The sequence below is a fragment of the Arvicola amphibius genome, chromosome 17, assembly GCF_903992535.2.
Source record: "Arvicola amphibius chromosome 17, mArvAmp1.2, whole genome shotgun sequence".
Taxonomy (NCBI): Eukaryota; Metazoa; Chordata; class Mammalia; order Rodentia; family Cricetidae; genus Arvicola; species Arvicola amphibius.
In genome coordinates, this window is record NC_052063.2 from 39123310 (window position 1) to 39142511 (window position 19202).

The 19202-nt window shown below is 44.5% G+C and overlaps 1 protein-coding gene across 5 annotated transcripts in view; it reads left to right on the top strand.

Moving 5' to 3' along the window:
- Window positions 1-18199, top strand: part of Msrb3 (methionine sulfoxide reductase B3) — a 151325-nt gene extending 133126 nt beyond the window's left edge. For all 5 annotated transcript variants that reach the window (XM_038314410.1, XM_038314409.1, XM_042054241.1 and 2 more), the window contains 2 exons: window positions 8121-8218; window positions 15754-18199. In XM_038314410.1, coding sequence (XP_038170338.1) covers window positions 8121-8218; window positions 15754-15924 — 269 coding nt within the window. In that variant the 3' untranslated portion in view covers window positions 15925-18199. The remainder of the gene's footprint in view (window positions 1-8120; window positions 8219-15753) is intronic.
- The last annotated feature ends 1003 nt before the right edge of the window (window positions 18200-19202 follow it).

Consider the following 19202-nt stretch of genomic DNA (forward strand, 5'->3'; position numbering starts at 1 on the left):
TAAGATGGCTCAGCAGCTAAAAGCACCTGCTGCCCTTGAGGAGAACCTGGGTTCAGCTCTCAGCACCCACAGTGGCTGGCTTAACAGCTGCCTGTCACACCGGTTCCAGATGATCGGATGCCGTCGTTGGAACACGTAGATACATAAATAAAAAGTAATACTTTTAAAGGTATGTATTCTAAGTATCTCTGTATTTTTCAGGTACTTAGTAAAACTGGATGAACTATGGAAGATTGTTTGCTAAAACCATAGCTTCGTTTTTTTTTTTTTTTTCTGTGATTACTGTTAATCCTTTGTTCTGCCTGGGTCTTTTGCTTCTTGAGACCATTTTTTGCTTGTAGAAATGAAATCCTGTGGTCTTCACTTAGGGGGTTCTTGTTCTTATATTTACAATGGCAAGAAAGAATGCAACAAATTCTCAAATAATGCGAAAACCCATAAACCTGAAAAGCTGTGTTAGTAAAGTGTTTCATAGACTCAGTGAGAATATCCTGACTGCAGACTCTGAAGGAGTTGGCAACACAAACACCTTCAGAGTCTTAATCTCAAACACCCAGCCCAGTCAGTTCCTAGCCACGAGGCTGAATGTAGGCCAGTTAAAGCTGCTTAATGTAACACTGACTTCAGTTTGCTTTATTCATTTTGTTTTCCAATGCTGAGAATACAACCCAGAGTCCCTCACACACTCTTAGCAAATGCTCTTCCACCAAGCCACAAACTCGGGGCAGACTTTAGGATCTTTTGTTGGTAAGGTTAAAAAAAAATAATTCCTGTTGGTAGAAAAAACTTGAAGCCTTAAATCTGTTGCTTCGTAACATAAAATATTAGATTGTGGCTAAAATCTCCAATTTTCTTGTCTAAGATGTTCAGGATCTTGTACAAGGTAGACAGGATGAGATGGACATTTATTTCTCTCTCTCCCAAGAAACTCTGAAAGTTGGAACCAGAAGAGCAATGAGCAGGAAGAGTCCTGGAGCTGCGGGTGCCTGATGGCCACACAGGGATATCTAAGTAATCTTTCTGAGGGAAAAATGTGGTGAAAATGTGTATTAGTAGATGTTCCTGATTTTAGAAAGCCTGTACAACAACAGTTGAGGCCCAGCGGAATTACAAAGACACTCAGAGCTCAGGACCGGCAAGCACAAGATGGTGGGGTGGAGAGGAGGAGAGCCTAAGGAGCAGGAGACCAACTCTACACCCTCCTCACTTTTGTGTCTGAAACGACAGACCATCAGTTATCCACATGGGGGGAAAGAGCTGGAATACTGTTCTCTTAAGATATTATTAAGCAGGCTGTCAGTGAATTGGGGCTGCTATTGAGGTTCTGGTCCTGCAGTAGGAGCTGTTTCCCTTTTAGGTTTTGAAGGAACTTCAGACACGCCCTTGCCTGTCAGCAGCCTTTCTGACAGAGATAAGACCCACTGAAGGAACAGACCCCCATTATGCCTGAGAGCAGAAGCAGCTACAGGCAGGCAGGGCAATTTATCCAGTCTCCATTCTTAGATAGAAACTGTGACCAAGGATCACCAGAGAAGTGAGAAAAGCACTAAGAGCTTGAATGAATAAATCCAGACTTACAGTTGCCCCAGAAAAAAAAATAGTTTAGAAAATTTAAAATGAAACAACCCTCTAATTCATATTCTTGGAAGTATTTGAAAGGCATTACATTTATAAAATTAGATGATACCGTTAAGAAAGAACAAGCAAAGACCACGAATATCAAGAAAAATGAGTCATCAGAAGAGAGCCCACAATGAGATGCCACTTGTGTAGACTTTAAGTAGGTCTAGATGCTCATGGAACCCAAAGGAACATGGCGGTGGTCCACAGAACAGCTGTCTCTGAGCCATCAACAGGCACAGATGTGGAGAGCTGGACTCAGAGCTGCCTGCATTTACAACATTTGCCTGTTAAAGGGGGAAATACCTGAAGCAAAAATTGTAAACTGAGCTATCTGTTAAATCTGAGTAGTTAATGTCCAGGTACCTACTAGCCTGCATATTTTGATACTTAAAATATTTCAATTAGAAAATGAAGATCTTGAATTATAGAAACCTTTTGTATTACTATATTATAAAAATATGATACAACTCCCCCATGGGGGCATACCTTTAACTGTGATGAAATAAAAATTAAAAAAAAAAAGAAGAGGAAATATTTTTACTTGGTCAGCCTGGGAATTAGACAGCTCAACATGGAAGAAGAAAATGTAATTTCCCAATTCTCCAGCTCTATAGTAAGCAAGTGGATAATGTCTGTTCATTTTCCACCTTTAAAGTCTGTATAAAGAAAAGCACAGGAGATTTAATTATATTTGGTCATCGTAATGCATGGAGCAGTAGGTGCGGCGTGAGGGGGCTAAGATCCTTTCTCAGAGTGGGAAATCCAACAGCGTCACCCTGGATTCCAAGTCTGCCATGCGTCCCTTTGTTCAGCCATCACATGATGGTTTGGAGTGCTGTGTGTGTTAGCAGGCCCCGTGCTGATGGTTAGAAATTAAGGGATGAACAGAACAAAGTCCCTGATGTTATTGAACTTAGAATCTGTTCCCAGAGGCAGACATCCCCAAGTGAGGTTTCTAAAGGAAAAATGAGGTAAACAAAAAAACTCGGAAATGAGCCGGTTAGTGAAGGCAGGGTTACCAGATCGCCATCTCTCACAACAGCATCAGTTCAGAGCATCTGAAACCACATTGTCTGGTGATAGAAGTCTTCCCATGTAGAAGTCATGGGAAGAATGTTCTCTGTGTGTCTGCGCTGTCCAAAGAGCAGCCATCATCTGGAATGTTTGATTGCTGAGGACTTGACAGGTGGCTGTCTGGAAGTAACCACTAGTAACCACTGTATTGGAGCAGCACAGGTTGAAGGTGAGCAAATCAAGAGATATTAGAATAAGGACCTTTATGAAAAGAATTAAGGAGGAAAACTATCAATCACGGTTGGCTGTAGGTAGGTGGGGGACTGAATGGAAAAACTCACGCTGAGCCGTTTGTGCTGCGCTTCTCTGCCTGGTGCATCTATTTCGCTGGCTACTAACACTTTTGGAAGACTAGATTGCAACCAAATGGGCTCTGTGAAGGAGAGTGGAGAGTCATCCTTTTTTAAAATGAGATAAAAGTTACACTGGAAATGTCAGATCCAGTGAATAATTTCGCAAGGATTAGGGATCTAAGCCTCAAACAATTCTTGTCTGCAGGGGGCCTGTTATTATTTGTCTTAGCCTAGCTGTGAAGGTAAATTGTGGTCAGGGAGGTGAATAGATTCAGGTTTTTAGAAAATCCCAAACTTATAAATTTTGAAATATTTAGACTTACAGAGCTCTGAGACCTGGCGTACACTAATATGAGTTTTCACCAAAATTGTGCTCAGATGAAACTCATGATTACTTGACATCGCCCAAGGCCAACTGGAATTCAGTGTGTTCTGACTTAGTCTTTGGAATTATCTTTCAAGTCAATAAATTTTTGTTCAACTGTTGCCTACTGACTGATCATGTAGCCACCTTACTGAGATTCTCACTGGGTTAGGAGCAAGGGAAGAATGCAGGGGAGGCGGGCACTGCATACCGTACATCCTTCTGAAGAGCGGGAAATAAGGGTCACGTTTGTGGACACGGTGCAGATGGGATCGACTTCCAGCTGATTTAGAACCTGTTGCTAATTTTAACAATGGATGTTTTAAAAAATTTTTTTTTGAAAGGATAGAGGAAGAGATAGGCCCAGGAAGCTGAGAAACTTTTTCTTGGGAGGAAATTGAAGCGCAAACTCTAAACTTTGTCCACACTGCTTGAGGAGAACCAGGCCACGCTTGGTTGTGAGTGGGATACACTTAGCTGCACTGTGGATCAGGTGAAATAATGTTTTCTTGTCATTGCTAAGTCTGTTGTAGTATAGATAAGGACTACCAACGGACAACTTAGCGATAATAGTTTGGATCATTTGCTTTGGGTCAGAGACATCAATGAGCATGTCCTGAATTTGCCCCTTATATACAGAAAGTTAAGATACAATTGCAGATAATGTGGCCTGATTGTTGAATGAAATCAAGGCAGAACCGTCGCATTCCGAGTGGCCTCTTCTCCTTGTAGTCGCTGTGTTTACCATCTTGAGATGAGAATTCCTCCAAGGGAGAATATATTTATTAAAAAATAAGACATTCTTGGTACTCGTAGGCTGCGATCTAAAAAGTAGAGTTTATGTTCTTTGAAACGGAATGATAATAGGCCCCAATCCAACCTCATCAAATAGAAACAAAGGGGCAGACTGGGGGTGGAGGGAGCCCCTGTTTATACAGGTTTTCATATGACTTAAAAAGTGCATGGAACACATCCAAAACAAATGATGTTTTGTTGGATGAGAAGACCAAAAGGAAAAGCCCAGAGAAAGGAGGAGAGATGATGTTTCTTTAATGTCAAAACTGACATAAACACACTTCCCTCCCCCCTCCCTTTTGCTCAAGATAATTTTCTCAACAAGGCGCAGATTGCTTCAGTCCCTGCCTATCACCCTTTGAAGCACTCTCCTTGGTATTAGCAGTGGGGGCAGGGTTTCCTTTGAGGCCTTTTACAGCAGTGAAGAGTTCCTCCTTTAAATACTATCACATGATGAGGGAATTCTGCTTCCAGAGTGCTGTCATCACCGTGGGTCCCCTGTCAGAAGACAATTTATTCCTGGTGATGGTCCTCCTTAGCTTGATTGTCCTTAAGGACAAACCTTCCTGACGGATTCGCTCTCTAGTGCAGTTCACTTCTCTGAGAGACACAGCAAAACAACCAGGGGTTTCCTTTGTTGGCCTCATTAGTGAAGGTAGCCACTATCCTCTTTGGAATCGAGAGCCACCATGGGAATTGTTTCTCTTGTCGCTTCCCACTGATTAAGAACGGAATGGCTTGCCGAACATGTGATTTTTAAAGTGCCTTTCTTCCACGGTGCTCAAGAACACTGTAAATTGGAGGGATATTGAAATGTCTTTATGGATTTATTTTTAGTGTCTCCTCCAATGTTAATTGCATAGTAAACAACAAACTATTCAGACATCAGTAATTTCCCAGCAACATGGGAGTTTCTTTGAGCACTTCCATACTGGTTTGCCCTCCCTGCCATTCTCTGGTCTTGAATGTGGTCTTTTGGAAAATTTTGTGAATGTTTAACTCAGGTTGACAAAATGTGTTTCTTTATGGTCGGCCAGATCACTCGAACTGAGTGTGCTCTGTCTTTGTGGTGACTGAAATAAGTGAATAAAATTTCTGTAGCCTCCACACTAGACCCGCTCACATCGTGGCTTTTGGATGTTTCCCTGTGAATAGTCTCAACATTCGAAAACAATGTTATTCATTCATTGTCAACTTCCAGAGGAAACAGGCCATGGTCAACCTGTGACATTAAACCAATTCCATAAAGCGTGCAACTGCCTTCCTGGAAGTACTCAAATGAAAGACTGTTCAACTTTTCATAGAGGAATAGTGGGGTGTGAGAAGGGGTCCCTAGGCTGATGTCAAGTTACCAGATTCTAGCTTTGGTTCTGCTGTTTGCCGCTTCTTCATTCTCTGCTCTCTCCCAGAAAGTTCTGTGAAACGAGTGGCTTAATGTTCTGCGTATTTCCTCTGCTCCATGGACATAATGAAACAATTCCCTGTCTGTGCACAGAGCTTAATCCTAATCGCAGTGACCGAGCCAAATTGGATACCTCGGTGTGTTAGAAAGGAGGATGTGTGTGTGTCTCTGTCTCTCTGTTCAGAGGAGATGAGAGGGGTAGGAGGGAGACGAGAGAGGGAGGAGAGTATTGTAAGAGAGAGGGTGAGAGTGGAAGAGAGAGGGGAGAGAGAAAGAAGGGAGACGAGCGAAGAGAAGAGAGAGAAGGGGAGAGTAGAGAAGAGAGAGAGAAGGGAGAGCGAAGGGAAGAAGAGAGAGGGGGCGAGGAGAAGCGCGAGAGGGAGGAGAGAGAGAAGAGGAGAGAGGGGAGAGAGAAGAGAGGGCGGCCGGAGAGGGATGCGAAGGGAGGGGCAGAGAGAGAAAAAGAGAGAAGAGAGAGGAGAGAGACGACGAGGGGAAGATAGAGGGGCGAGAGCGAGAAGAGGGGAGAGAGCAACAAGAGAGAAGAGAGAGGAGAGAGAAGAGAGAGGGTAGGACGAGAGGGGAAGAGAGAGAAGAGAGGGGCGAGAGAGAAAAAGAGAAAAGAGAGTTCTCTCTCCTCTCTCTGTTCTCTCTCTCTGTTCTCTCTCTCTCTGTTCTCTCTCTCAGTTCTCTCTCTCAGTTCTCTCTCTCAGTTCTCTCTCTCTCTCTCTCTCTCTCTCTCTCTCTCTCTCTCTCTCTCTCTCTCTCTCTCTCTCTCTGTCTCTCTCTCCCGCCCTCCCTCAGGCCTCTGTGATGTGCTTTGCTCATTCATCCCCTTGTTTTATGCTTCCTGGAAACTAAGGTGCTAAGCGACCACGCTGCCCTCCGAGCTGTGTCAGCCCTTGTGAGCGGTGAGTTTAGACTGCCTTCAAGTACTTACATCTGGTCAGGAAGAAGGCATGGAGCAATGCTGGAGAATCTCAGGGCAGATAAACAAAAAGATGTGGCTGTATAGAAAGCAGAGCGGCACGGAGTGAGACACATCCGTGTCTCAGTTCCTAACGAAGTGGAAACAGGAGTCTGGTCTTTTATCTTCTGCTGCCGAGTCAGGCCCAAAGATTCTACCCCCCCCCCCCAATACTGGCATCAGGTGCCTTCAACTGCTTTCAAATGTGTTGTTCTGTGGAAGGTTTAAAAAGGACAATACACCACATTTTCTTTCTTTTCCTAGATGAATGACTTCATTTATTTATCTGTGTCACCATGAAATTTACCCTCACTAGCAGCCGGCACTTCAGTGATTTAACAAAGAACACCTAAATGCGGGAAGCAGCATTGTACAGCACATGGTGGAGCCTCGCATTTATTGGATGTGGAGGTGGTTTTAGGGTTGAGAGGGTAGTGAGTCGTGAGTTACGTACTTATAGCAGTGGAGTCTCAGAAGAGCCGAGCTGTGTTCAGGGTGAGGCTTCCCTGCTGTGTAGGAGTCCTGAGCTCTCTGAAGGAACCAGGAGTGTTTCAGGTCCTGCTGGGAAGTTTGGCTGTGACCTGAAGCAGCCAGCGCTCTATGCAACGAGGGAGTGAGGAGTTGGGCAAGTTTCTGCAGAAAACTTGGCAAGGAGCTAATTGTTTGAAAGTGCAAATCCTGTTGTTGGAGTGCATTCCATTTTCTTTCAGTGTGTGTAATAAAGTGAGCATCGTTCTTAAGTGTCACTCCCTTTCTGTGGAAATAAATGAGAGAAAACAATAGCTATGCCGGCAGCTCCCAGCCTGGTACCTCTTTCCTCAGCAGCCTTCAGGAGCTTGGGCATCTTTGGAAGAAACATTACAAAACCAAAACCAAACAAACCCAAAGCATATCCAAAGTGTGCTCTACTCACCAAGAGTTTCCTACAGTATGACGGCAAAACACTGGTAGACTGTGTGGGAACTGGAGGGGGCGCTGTCTGAGAAATAGCTCTCCGTCGAGATGCCTGGGCATCTGCTCTCGCAGCTTTTCCTAGGAAGCGAGCAAGGCATTCACCCACAGATACATGCTTTGTGCCGGATACACTAGACCAGGAAGGAAATTAGATGGAGACACTTAATAGGATAACCATCTTTTTTTTTTAAATTTTTAACCATATAAAGCTGAGAATTGAAAAGACATGATTTTCTAAAGAAGTGTGAAATTGTTGGAAAAGTTATCCAAATCAATTGGTTGTTTTGGAAAATGCCACAAAGGAAGATTAATAGTGCTTCTCAGTCATGCCTCGTGACTCTGAAGACAAGAGGAAGTGATGACAGAGCTTTCCAGAGTCTTGGAATATTCTCAGAGACGATCTGTTGATCCAAGGCTGTCTCAGGAAGCACACACTAGCCCGGCTCTGCTGTTGCCTCAGCGTGAGAAAAGGGTTAAACTTCTATGCAATTGTACTCTTGTGGCTTTGACCCTTTCTTCCAGGCTGAAGAAGCCCAGCATTAGTCACGACTGAAGCTTTGCCTCGTTTGCTTCATCGACCTTGAGACTCGAATCTAACGAAAGGTTTTTGTCTCCTCCCTTTTGGCTCTTGCACTTGTTCTACCCCAGGTTGGCCTTCCTTTCATGACGTGATCAGCTCTGAGGCCATCGAGTTCACAGACGATTTTTCCTATGGGATGCACAGAGTGGAGACAAGCTGCTCTCAGGTGAGTTGACCCCACCTGTGTCCCCAGGAGGGGGCTCGCTCTGTCCTGCAAACACTTTCGAGGGTCCTCTTTGTACTTACATGTAATGACAAGGCCAAGGGACTGTTCAAAAGAGGGACAGACAAACATACTGGGTCCTTTTTAAAGTCTGAACGATGCCTCCATCTTTAGATGTTTAGCAAGACTAACACAGTGTCAGTCATTGGCTTCAACGATATTAACCAGTCATTGATTGGTAGGGGGAGTTTTTTTCATTTGATCTACTATAGTAGTGAATGGGGCATTTTGGGGACATATGGTGATTTCATTAGATAGCCTTGCATATGATGTAATGATAGCTTGTCCTCTGCAGTTCTATTACCCAATCTTTATTCATAATATCTTTAATGGCTCTGATCCAAACCCAGTCTGTGAAGATCTCAGACATGGCTTTTCCTGGGGAGAGGTTGGAGAGAAGTCACCTGAAGTGGAAATTCAGTATAGGGCTAGTTCAAGTCTAGTTAAAAGGGAGTCCAAACTAAGGCAGCTCTTCGTGTGTTTCTGCTAGTGTCTGTATTTGTCCTTATTTCTAAGGATGCTCTATTTAGTTTTGCCCCATTCTTTTGTACCCAAATCAATGCTGCTTCTAAGGAAGAAAGTGAAAATGTTTTGAGGGGGTAGTAAAAACAGCTAATGCACTGAGAGAGTATAACTTACTGGTATTTTGTGGCTACCCAAGAGACATGGCTGACATGCCCATGCAGAGAAAGAGCCATGGCATGTTCTACAGAAGTATTCAGTTTGTGTCTGCCCCAACGAGTGAAAGAAGGGTTCTGAGGATCGGGGTACTAATATTTACTGGTACCCAAGAGTGTTTTGTTGGAAGATGTTTTTGTGCAGATTGAGTGAAGAGAGGTACCATTGGGTGGCTGCAGGGCACAGTGAGCACCGTGTGGGCTTCCCTTGGGACTCTTCTGCCTGTCCTTTATCTGGTTTCTCACCTTCAGCGGTTCCAAGATTCTTAGAGAGTGGGTGGTGTTTTTACTGTCAAGAGGGAAGAATATTTGTTCAAACTTGACCATCTGATGAGTTTCTAGTTTTTGTTTTATTACTAAATTTCTTTGACAATTTCAGTTACATGCAGAATTTGTTTTTAGTTAAAAGGTAAGGTTTTTAAGTATACTATCTACCATGTGAAGACCCTTCTCCCTTGAAAAGCATATCATCATTTCTTTAACTCATGTTTTCAGCTTGCCCAACTCTGAGAAATGGGTCTAAGCATGAGAGTGGGACTCCCTCATGCTGGCTTTGATGCCCATAAACTCGAATTTGATTGCATTGAGCATTGCCTACACAATATCATTTTCTAATGTTCTCCTGGTTAATGCTCACTGTAGCCTTATTCTCATTTTACAGTTGGGGAAAATAAGTCCCAGAGAAGGTGGTTGCTTGGGTAAAGTGGTGTAGCACTAATGGCAGAGCTGAGATTTGCATTTAGGTAATCTGACTCCAGAACACTCTATTGAAGAAGGGTGTGTGGTAGGGAGAAGAGACACTACAAAGGGTCAAGTTGGAGAGATGTTTAATAACTCCAGGATTCCCCAGCATTTGCTTTACTGTGATTCAGTTTTTCATTAGATTGGATTATGACTGAAAATGTAATAACTGTCTGCTGGAGGAAGCCACTTGTTAGTTCCCGGCTGCCCAGCTATCTTAGACTGAAAATAATCACACACAAACTGTATTAATTAAATCACTGCTTGTCCCATTAGCTCTAACTTCTTATTGGCTAACTCTTACATCTTAATTTAACCCATTTCTATTAATCTGTGTATCGCCACGTGGCTTTCCTGCTAAAGTTTCGGCATGTCTGTCTCTGGCGGCTCCATGGCTTCTCTCTCTCTCTCTCTCTCTCTCTCTCTCTTTCTCTCTCTCTCTCTCTCTCTCTGCCTTCTTTCTCCCAGCATTCAGTCCAGGTTTCCCAGCCTAAGTTCTGCCCTATCAACAGGCCAAGGCAGTTTCTTTATTCATTAACCAATAAAATCAACACAGAGACAGAAGGACCTCTTACACCAACTGTCCAGGAATCAACTGAGATTATCTATTCAAAAATCTAAAATTTTAGACAAAAGGTAATGTTCTAGGAAGGATGGTATTCTAACTTGTGGTGTGGGCACATGGTAACTAGTAAACCTCTCTCTCATATATGTGTGTATGCGTGCATGCATCCCTCCCCATACATACACCACAGCCTGTGTGTGGGTTCCAGGGACTGCACCCAGATTCTCCTGTGGCTTGGCAGATGACTGTAACAAACGAGCCTCAGGCGTCCCCCTCTTTGTAAAAACTGCGTTAAAGTCGCTCATAACACATGTTTAATTCTGAGTTCTCTAGACAAGGAAACAGAGTCAGGCAATATTAACACAAATCCCTAACTTCTGATGATTGTGTCTAATTCCTGTAATTCAGGGTTGAGCTGAACTTCCTTCTACCCTGTGCCAGGAGAGATAGCATCGGCAATCACTAAGGAAAGGCCTTTATGGAGGTGTCCTGAGATGATCACAGAGACTATATCAAAATGAGGTCATTCTCACAAAAGGTGTCCAGCGCTTGGCCCTATGGCAAAGGCCAAAGTCTCTCCCTGTTGTCCACCTCCTCCACATCTGTCACCAGACTGTCTGACTCTGCCCTTCAAAGGCTTTGTCCGTAAGCAGAGGGAGACACTGCTTCTCTCCCGGGTTCAGAGGCTCTAGGAGGACTTCTCTGGTCCAGTCTTCCCAACCCCCTGCTGGTCAGTAGCACTCTGCCAGGGGCTTCAAGACTGTCAAAGAGGTAATCTTTCAAGGTTAGTGATGCATAGTCCAGCCAAGTCAGGGTCTCCTGGCAATATCAGAAAAGAATTCAGGTCAGAATTTTACTTCTGGAGTGAGTGGGAACCCAATGAATGCCTTCACTTTGTATAACAATCTTGAAGGGAACCATCAAATCTGAGTTTACTGAAGTTATAGTCTCTTTGTTACTGCTGCCGTCACTATCGGAGCCTATCGGAGAGTCCTTTCAATTTGCTTTAGATCATTACTAACTCATCTCCTTAACCCAGTCAACAGAAAGGTGACTGTGGTTAAGTCACAAATACGAAGAATGTTTCAAAAGTTAAGCAATGCTCTAGTAAAGCTCCAAGCTTATGAATCCCAGCAGATGACAGCTCCCGTGCAGCTGCTGCTGCAAGACACGGTGGGGCTTCACCTGCACAGCCCATCTCTCCTCCCCGAGCTTCCAGTAAAACCGTAGTACTAACCTGGTGACTTCACAACACTCCTTGACAAAAGATTAATACTGCAAGCACAGAGAAGCGGGGCCCCTACTTACACACAGGTGTCCCAAGGCACCGTGGGAGGAAACTGCTAAATGACAAAGTGAATTGCTTTTCTCTTGGAAACTGTTTCCTCTTTCCCTTCGTGCTGCAGATCAAACGCTTCAGAGAAACTGACAGAGCGGCCTGCAGGGAGAAAGGCCTCCGGGACAGTGGGAAGTCCATCTGTGCCCCGGGGTGGGGGACGTGGGGATGCAGTCTTTGTGTTTCTCGGGCCATGGGTGATCCTGCAGTCGGGTTCTCGGTCACTTCTCTAGGTTGCCCTGGTCCTGTGCTCTCTGCAGGCTCCATCCCTGAGCACTCAGACTGGAAGCCTGGGGAGGAAAGACTCCCGTGGTACTTGATTTTCCCCTTTGAACTGTTTTCATGCGCATCTTTGGAGTAAAGTCCAGGGCACTCAGGTGCAGTGTTTCCCTTAAGATAAAGAGCTGCATAGGCACCAAGAGAACTCTGAAGCACACACCAGAGATTCCATACCGGACGAAATCACTACCAGCAGGGTTCGGAGATTTCTTCATCAGTTTGCTTCAGTTACTACCAGGTGTGCTGACTGAGCCCAGCACACTGCCAATTAACTGGGCCCGGGGCAGAGCTCTCAGGCATCTAAGGAAACAGCACATCACTGACAACTCCCATCCATCATCCCAGCCTCTAGCCAGGCTCGAAGCTGGAGCGAATGGGCTCCACGTGCGCTCACTCCCTTTGTCTGGTGTGCTCTTGAGCCCAGACCCATATACCTGAGAGGAAGCCTGCTTGGGAAGTTAGTTTTTCCCCCGAGAAGCAGCGTGCATTGGATGGTAGGCACCGATGCTGGGGCAGAGGTAGCCATGGACACCTATGCTACCATTTGTGACCTCCCGAGCAGGCCTCTCTGCAGCGGGTCTCACCTTCCTAACACAGCCACACTTGAATACAGCTCCTCATGTGGTGCTGACCCCAAACATAAAATTATTTTTGTTGCTACTTCATAACTAATTTTGCTACTGTTAGGAATCAGAACATAAATATCTGATATGCGGGATATCTGGTCTGCGACCCCTAAAGGGTTGTGACCCTCAGGGTGAGAACCACTGCTCTGGAGCATCTTGTGGTAAACACCATGACATCACCTCTGTCGTTTGCTGCAGATAGCTGTTGTTCTCTCCTAACGGTGGTTTTTTTCTCCTTTTCCTTTACTTGTATCAGGAATACATTTTGAAGTGAACTTCCCTTTCTGTCTAATCCAGACTTGTTCCTAATTAGCAAATAAAAGGACGTATTGAAAATCAACTTAGTTCAACAGATTGAATTACTGTTATTTTAAAAAAAAACTGATGTAGGAAGTGAAGACCACATAATTTCTAATCGGCTTCCTATCTATCCTTATCACACTTTTTTGATAGGGAGGCATGCACACAAGACAGTTTTGACCAGCAAGCTGTGTTCTCTCGGCAACTCGGCAACATGATGTGCACACACGCACATATGCATGCACACATGCACATCCACCCCACCTCTGGCTTTTATATGCAAGCTTCCCCTCTCTGATGCTGACTGATCAAAGTACCTGATCTGCACATGAAATCAGTAACTGCGCACCAGTCACCGAGAATGCTAGTTCCTGCTGGCCTGCTCCGTGAATGCTGTGCCAGACAGAAATAGGTGTTTTTCTATGTTCACAGGGCAAGTGTATTGAGTTTTTCTGGTATATCTTAGCTGCTGATCCCTGAATATTTGGTCACAGTTGTTTATAGAGAAGAAAAGCAATCTGAGCTGTCATCTTTGATATTGCCTAAACCTGCATAGAATGTGATAAAAACGCCAAGATTTGTTTTTTAGGCCTGTTTCATATTTTCCAGGCAATTGATCAAATCAGTTTGGGGTTCATTTTTAGTTCTTTAATAAACTGACACAATATGTTTTTAGCAATATAAAGCTGCACCTTTAGCACGGAAGTGCCGTGAAGCCAAAGCTGCTATGGGTGCTGGTTGTTTAATAGTAACTAGAGGACCCTTTTGTATTGAGCTTAGCACCTTCAAAGGGCCAACTGAGAGTCCAGGTGTTTCTGTTGTGAGAGCATCCCCCATCATTTCTGTCCCATCGTCCCCACTGCAGCTTAACCCCAGCTCCGTGTGAATTCATACACCCTTCTTAATTTGTAAGTGTCTTATGAGCAGCCCAGTGAGTAGAATGGAGTAAGTCGTCCCTTCCCATCGAACATTTTCCTAAACTGTCACTCTTTCCTCCCTTGCCCACTTCCTTCACTTATGTTTCCAAAGCCACCAAGGAGGCTTCCCGATACCTTGATATTTTTCTCTTTCCTCTGTCTTCTCTTCTTAGCTGATTTCTACTGGCCACACTTTATGGGTCACTGGTTTTCTTGTTTATTGTCCGTATCTCCTACTGGCAGATAAGCGCTCGGGGGCTAGGGATTGTTGCCTGAATTTCCAGAATGTAGGACCTGTGCCTGGCATGTAACAGGAACTCCACAGTTACCAATTACACAACTCAGTGGAAATCATTGAAGCCAGCCACTGGTTTCTTTGCTGCATGATGGGTTCTGTGTTTCCAAAGCCTGGTGAAGGTGGTACACTGATACCTCCATCTATCTCCCCATCCCAGCTGCGAAGTGGAAGATGTGCACATATGGTACACACCACCATCTAGAGCTACAAAGCTTCAAAAACAGTTGTCACAAACGTTTATTTAGTAGCTAATCTTTGTGGAGAAACTGGTCCGACGACTGCATCCAACGCTGCATCCAACACTGCATCTAACCACAGCATCCAACCACAGCATCCAACCACTGCATCCAACACTGCATCCAGCACTGCATCTAACCACAGCATCCAATCACAGCATCCAACCACTGTATCCAACACAGCATCCAACCACAGCATCCAACCACAGCATCCAACCACAACATCCAACCACAGCATCCAACCACTGCATCCAACCACTGCATCCAACACTGCATCCAGCACTGCATCTAACCACAGCATCCAACCACTGCATCCAACCACAGCATCCAACCACAGCATCCAACCACAGCATCCAACCACAGCATCCAACCACAGCATCCAACCACAGCATCCAACCACTGCATCCAACACTGCATCCAACACTGCATCCAACACTGCATCCAACACTGCATCTAACCACAGCATCCAACCATAGCATCCAACCACTGCATCCAACACTGCATCCAGCACTGCATCTAACCACAGTATCCAATCACAGCATCCAACCACTGCATCCAACACAGCATCCAACCACAGCATCCAACCACTGCATCCAGCACTGCATCTAACCACAGCATCCAATCACAGCATCCAACCACTGCATCCAACCACAGCATCCAACCACTTTATCCAACACTGCATCCAGCGCTGCATCTAACCACAGCATCCAACCACAGCATCCAACCACTGTATCCAACCACTGCATCCAATCACTACATCTAGTCTTTTAAACTCGACATACAACAGTCCTTCCTTCTGCCTTTGTCCTTCCTTGGTGTTTTAATGAACAGCCTCTTTCTTCTCTGTATCTTTAGTTCATTTGGGGGTGGGTGGGAAGCCATTGTGTCAACCCACCTATTAGAAGCTAGGAAAAAGCAATTGTGTGGTCTGGGAACTTTCCACTTGCTGCATTTGTAGCTTTGGCGACCATGATATATATCTCCCGAGTCTTGCCACTGCTTCATTGGGTTCCAAGAACATCCAGTGCTGATGTTAAGTTTTACTGCCATGAAAACAACCATCACCTCTGTCATGGCCAGTTAAACAGTATCTTTTACAGTAGATATCTGCATATCTGAAACCCACCCATCCAAAGCCAAAAGTCATGCCAGGGGGAAGAGATTTCATTCTTGTTTCTTACAAGGGGAGATCAAGGGTCAATTCAATTCAAAAAATTACTGCAGTTGTTTTCCAGTTGGCTGAGAGAGTTCACAGGCCACAACATACGGTGTCTCCTAATGATTTCTGATACACACAATTCCAATGTTTTTTATTCTCGGCATGTGGTACAAAGCCTGCCTGAACCCATCTCAAGCAGCTTTTGACAGTCAGAATAGAAATGGTCCAGGATGCTTTCCATCATTTCTGCACAGACCAGCCATGCACTCTGACTGCTTAGCATGCATTCCCCTAGAGCCTGCACTGTGCATGTGTCTGCCTTCAACATCCCTTTTCTCTTACAGTGTGGTGCTCATCTTGGACACATTTTTGATGATGGACCTCGTCCGACCGGCAAAAGATACTGCATCAATTCGGCCTCCTTGTCTTTCACTCCCGCAGACAGCAGTGAGGCAGAAGGAGGCAGCGGCAGAGCTAGCAGCAGCCCAGCATTGGCAGACAAAGCAGAGCTGTAGAATCCAGGAGACTGGTGGGAACAAAGGGTCTTAGTGCACAGCTGATTGAAAAACCAAAAATGGTTCATCTTAACAGAGTTATTTTTTCAGAAGCTATATGTTATTGAAATTGTTCTCTCTCTCTCTCTCTCTCTCTCTCTCTCTCTCTCTCTCTCTCTCTCTCTCTCTCTCTCTCTCTCTCTCTCTCTCCAGGAGTTCTGTCTACCCATGTATTCTGCTGTTGACTAGATCATGAACTGTGTGTAGGTCTTGCAAATGGAGACAGCTTTGTGGAGCTTTTTCACAAGCTTCTGAGCAGCCTTGGCATTGTTTTCTTTTAGCATATAATGTCCTTTAGATTTGACGTGGGTTCACCCCTTCTTACTAAGCGGTGGAGGCTGTTTGGTCTTCTAAGGAGAAACCAGAGATTTCCTGGTGCTCAGGGGCAGGGAGCAGAGCTGGGAAGGGCAGGGCATCCAGACACGTGGCCTTATGATAAAGACGGAAGGATGTCTTAGATTCCTAGACTCTGTGGAAACTCTGAGCTAAGGTGTTTTTCTCACTAAAAGGGTGTGAAGGTCTAAAGTCGTTCCTTATGTTAGATTGTTGCCAGATCTGAGAGGGTTCTGAGGGTTGCCGCAGAGACCTAAACATTACCTCGTGGGCAGGTCTTTATTTTATATGATTTTCCTTTGAAAATAGAGGAATGTAAGACAACTGTAAAGTGCTGCACCCCGTTTTTGCCCAGATCTCACAAAGGATGCTTGCCTGTTGCCTTTGTATAAGCCTTTCTCTCCACCCCTCATGAGACCTACATCTGGGTGAGCATTTTGGAAGATTCCCCAGTGTAAAAGAAAACATTAGGGACAACATACTTCATCGAGATGGTAGAAAAGAAAATGATCGTAGAAGACCAAGTGTTCTTAAAGTCTTGAGGACTAAACAATCCCATGCTGTGCAAAATGGTCAATAGGATCTTACAGGTACTGCACCTAAACCAAACGTCTACGTAGCATCAGGAGGCTGGGAAGATACTGGGCATTGAGACAGAATAGTCAGGCCCAAGTTCCACACTTCACTGTGTGTACAAGGGACAAGCCATTTAGCCTCATTGTGCCTATAGCTTCGTGTACACAATAGGAGTCATATATTTATAAAATATATCAATCCTCTCAGGGCAAAATTACTATATTGCTATACAATTAAGATCAGCATTGTAAAGTCACACTGATCAGGTTTAATTGTCTCAACGGCCATAGAGCAAGCATTCGCAATGGGAAGAAGCAGAGGAGGGCTAGCTTGGTTGCTGTGGAAACAGATGGACCAAAACCCAGACCTTTTCTTATAGCAATATGGCATGTTTTGCATAGAGAGGCTCTGCATGGTTGCCTGAGGTTTTCACAGGGACAAACAAAGGTGATATCTCACAAATAAGCATCGTGACTTTGCATGCTGATCCTGAAATTCGCCTTTAATAGATACTTACGTTTCTAAATTTTTATGAAGACCAGCATCTTTCTTCATAAGCACGAAAGACAATGAGAAGGGACATATGACAGTCCTAGACACAGTAAATATGAAAATCTGGGTCAAGGAAATATGAGATCACCACGTCCGGAAGCTTCTGGGCTTCTCTGGGTACCCCCTGGAGGTCTTGGCGTCCTGGTGAGTCTTCATTGTCAGACAGTTCTAGAGAAGTTTATGCTCTTAACATGAACACACAGAAAAGTCACTTGAACATCACCCCAAGCCCAGGGCTTCCCCGGACTCAATGGGCTTCACTCTTCTCTAGAAACAAGGGGGGATTGAAGACAGCACATCTGGGCTACAGTAAGAGTCTTCCCAACACCACGAAGGATCCCATGTAGGGTGGCTAAGGACAGACACGAGTCTCACATGGCATTGACACACCTTAACATTCATCCTCCAGATACACACAGCCCTTTCTGTCCACTCCCATCTGTGTGGTGGCCTCCCCAGGGTTCCTTGGATATGAACCACAGTGTTGGAGTAGACAAAGAAGATAAATGAGGAGTTCCTTCCTCCCCAGAGACTCTGGGTTGTTACTCTTCCTTGTTACTCTTCCTTCATTTTTATAGTACTATAGCATTACACACACACACACACACACACACACACACACACACACACCGTAATAGTTAGAACTTTGCTTTCTAACTTTTATTGTTTTGATTTTAAAAAAGCAGCTTTTTCCAGCACCAACTTTTAAAAATATATAATACCCATTAAAAGAAAGAAAGAAAGAAAGAAAGAAAGAAAGAAAAAGAAAGAAAGATGTGTGCATACGGTTTAATCTCAGACTGCTTTTTAAACTTAAGTGGTATCAAATTTCAGTATATTTCTGTCTTATGTTAAAGAAATATATTGCTAAAGTATCGGTGAGCAATAATGTCAGCCGTCGAACACCCAGTTTACTTTCGGAGGAACTGTGCAGGGAACTGTGGCAATACGGTGGGGTGTGTGTGTGACCTGTGAGAGGTCTGCCACTTAACGCGGGGTGCACAGGCTTCCCTGGCTGCATCTCCAGCTCCAGCTGCACCACTGAGCAACCAGAGATTTGCTGGTAGGCAGGGAGTGTGTCCACATGAGGATGCCGAGGAGATCAGAAGGAGGCAGAGATTTGCTGGTAGGCAGGGAGGCATCCATGTGTGTGAGGATGCCGAGGAGATCAGAAGGAGGCAGCAATATCAATTGTATGCTGTGCACTTAAACTTTTCACTTCTGTGTATTTAAAAATCTCAATACAAATGGCATAACGATTGGAACAAAGCCTCCCCATGTTGTCTAAAATGTCTTGCTTTTGATATGAAGAGCGATGAGAATTAGCACCATTTGTTTTGAAGGTTGTGTATGACTCTTGACTTAGAAGGCTTTTTAACAACTTTTGTCCCAATAGTTTGAAACTTTTGAAAAGTGACATGAAACCTCCTTTTCCTATATTTGTTGTATACAGAAATTAGATAATAAAGTTTCTTTATAAAAAATGCCTCTCTTCTTGAATTCCTGAAGACTTCATTTTGTTTGTTTGTTTGTTTTGTATATGATGTGCTGCCAGCACATATGCCTACAGGCCAGAAGAGGGCACCAGATCTCATTACAGATGGTTGTAAGCCACCATGTGGTTGCTGGGAATTGAACTCAGGTCCTCTGGAAGACCAACTAGTGCTCTTAACCTCTGAGCCAACTCTCCAGGCTCTATTCCTGAAGACTTCTACTTTCTATCATGATGGCCCACCTTGCAGTGACTACAGTAGATGATTCCCCTACTAGCAGTGACT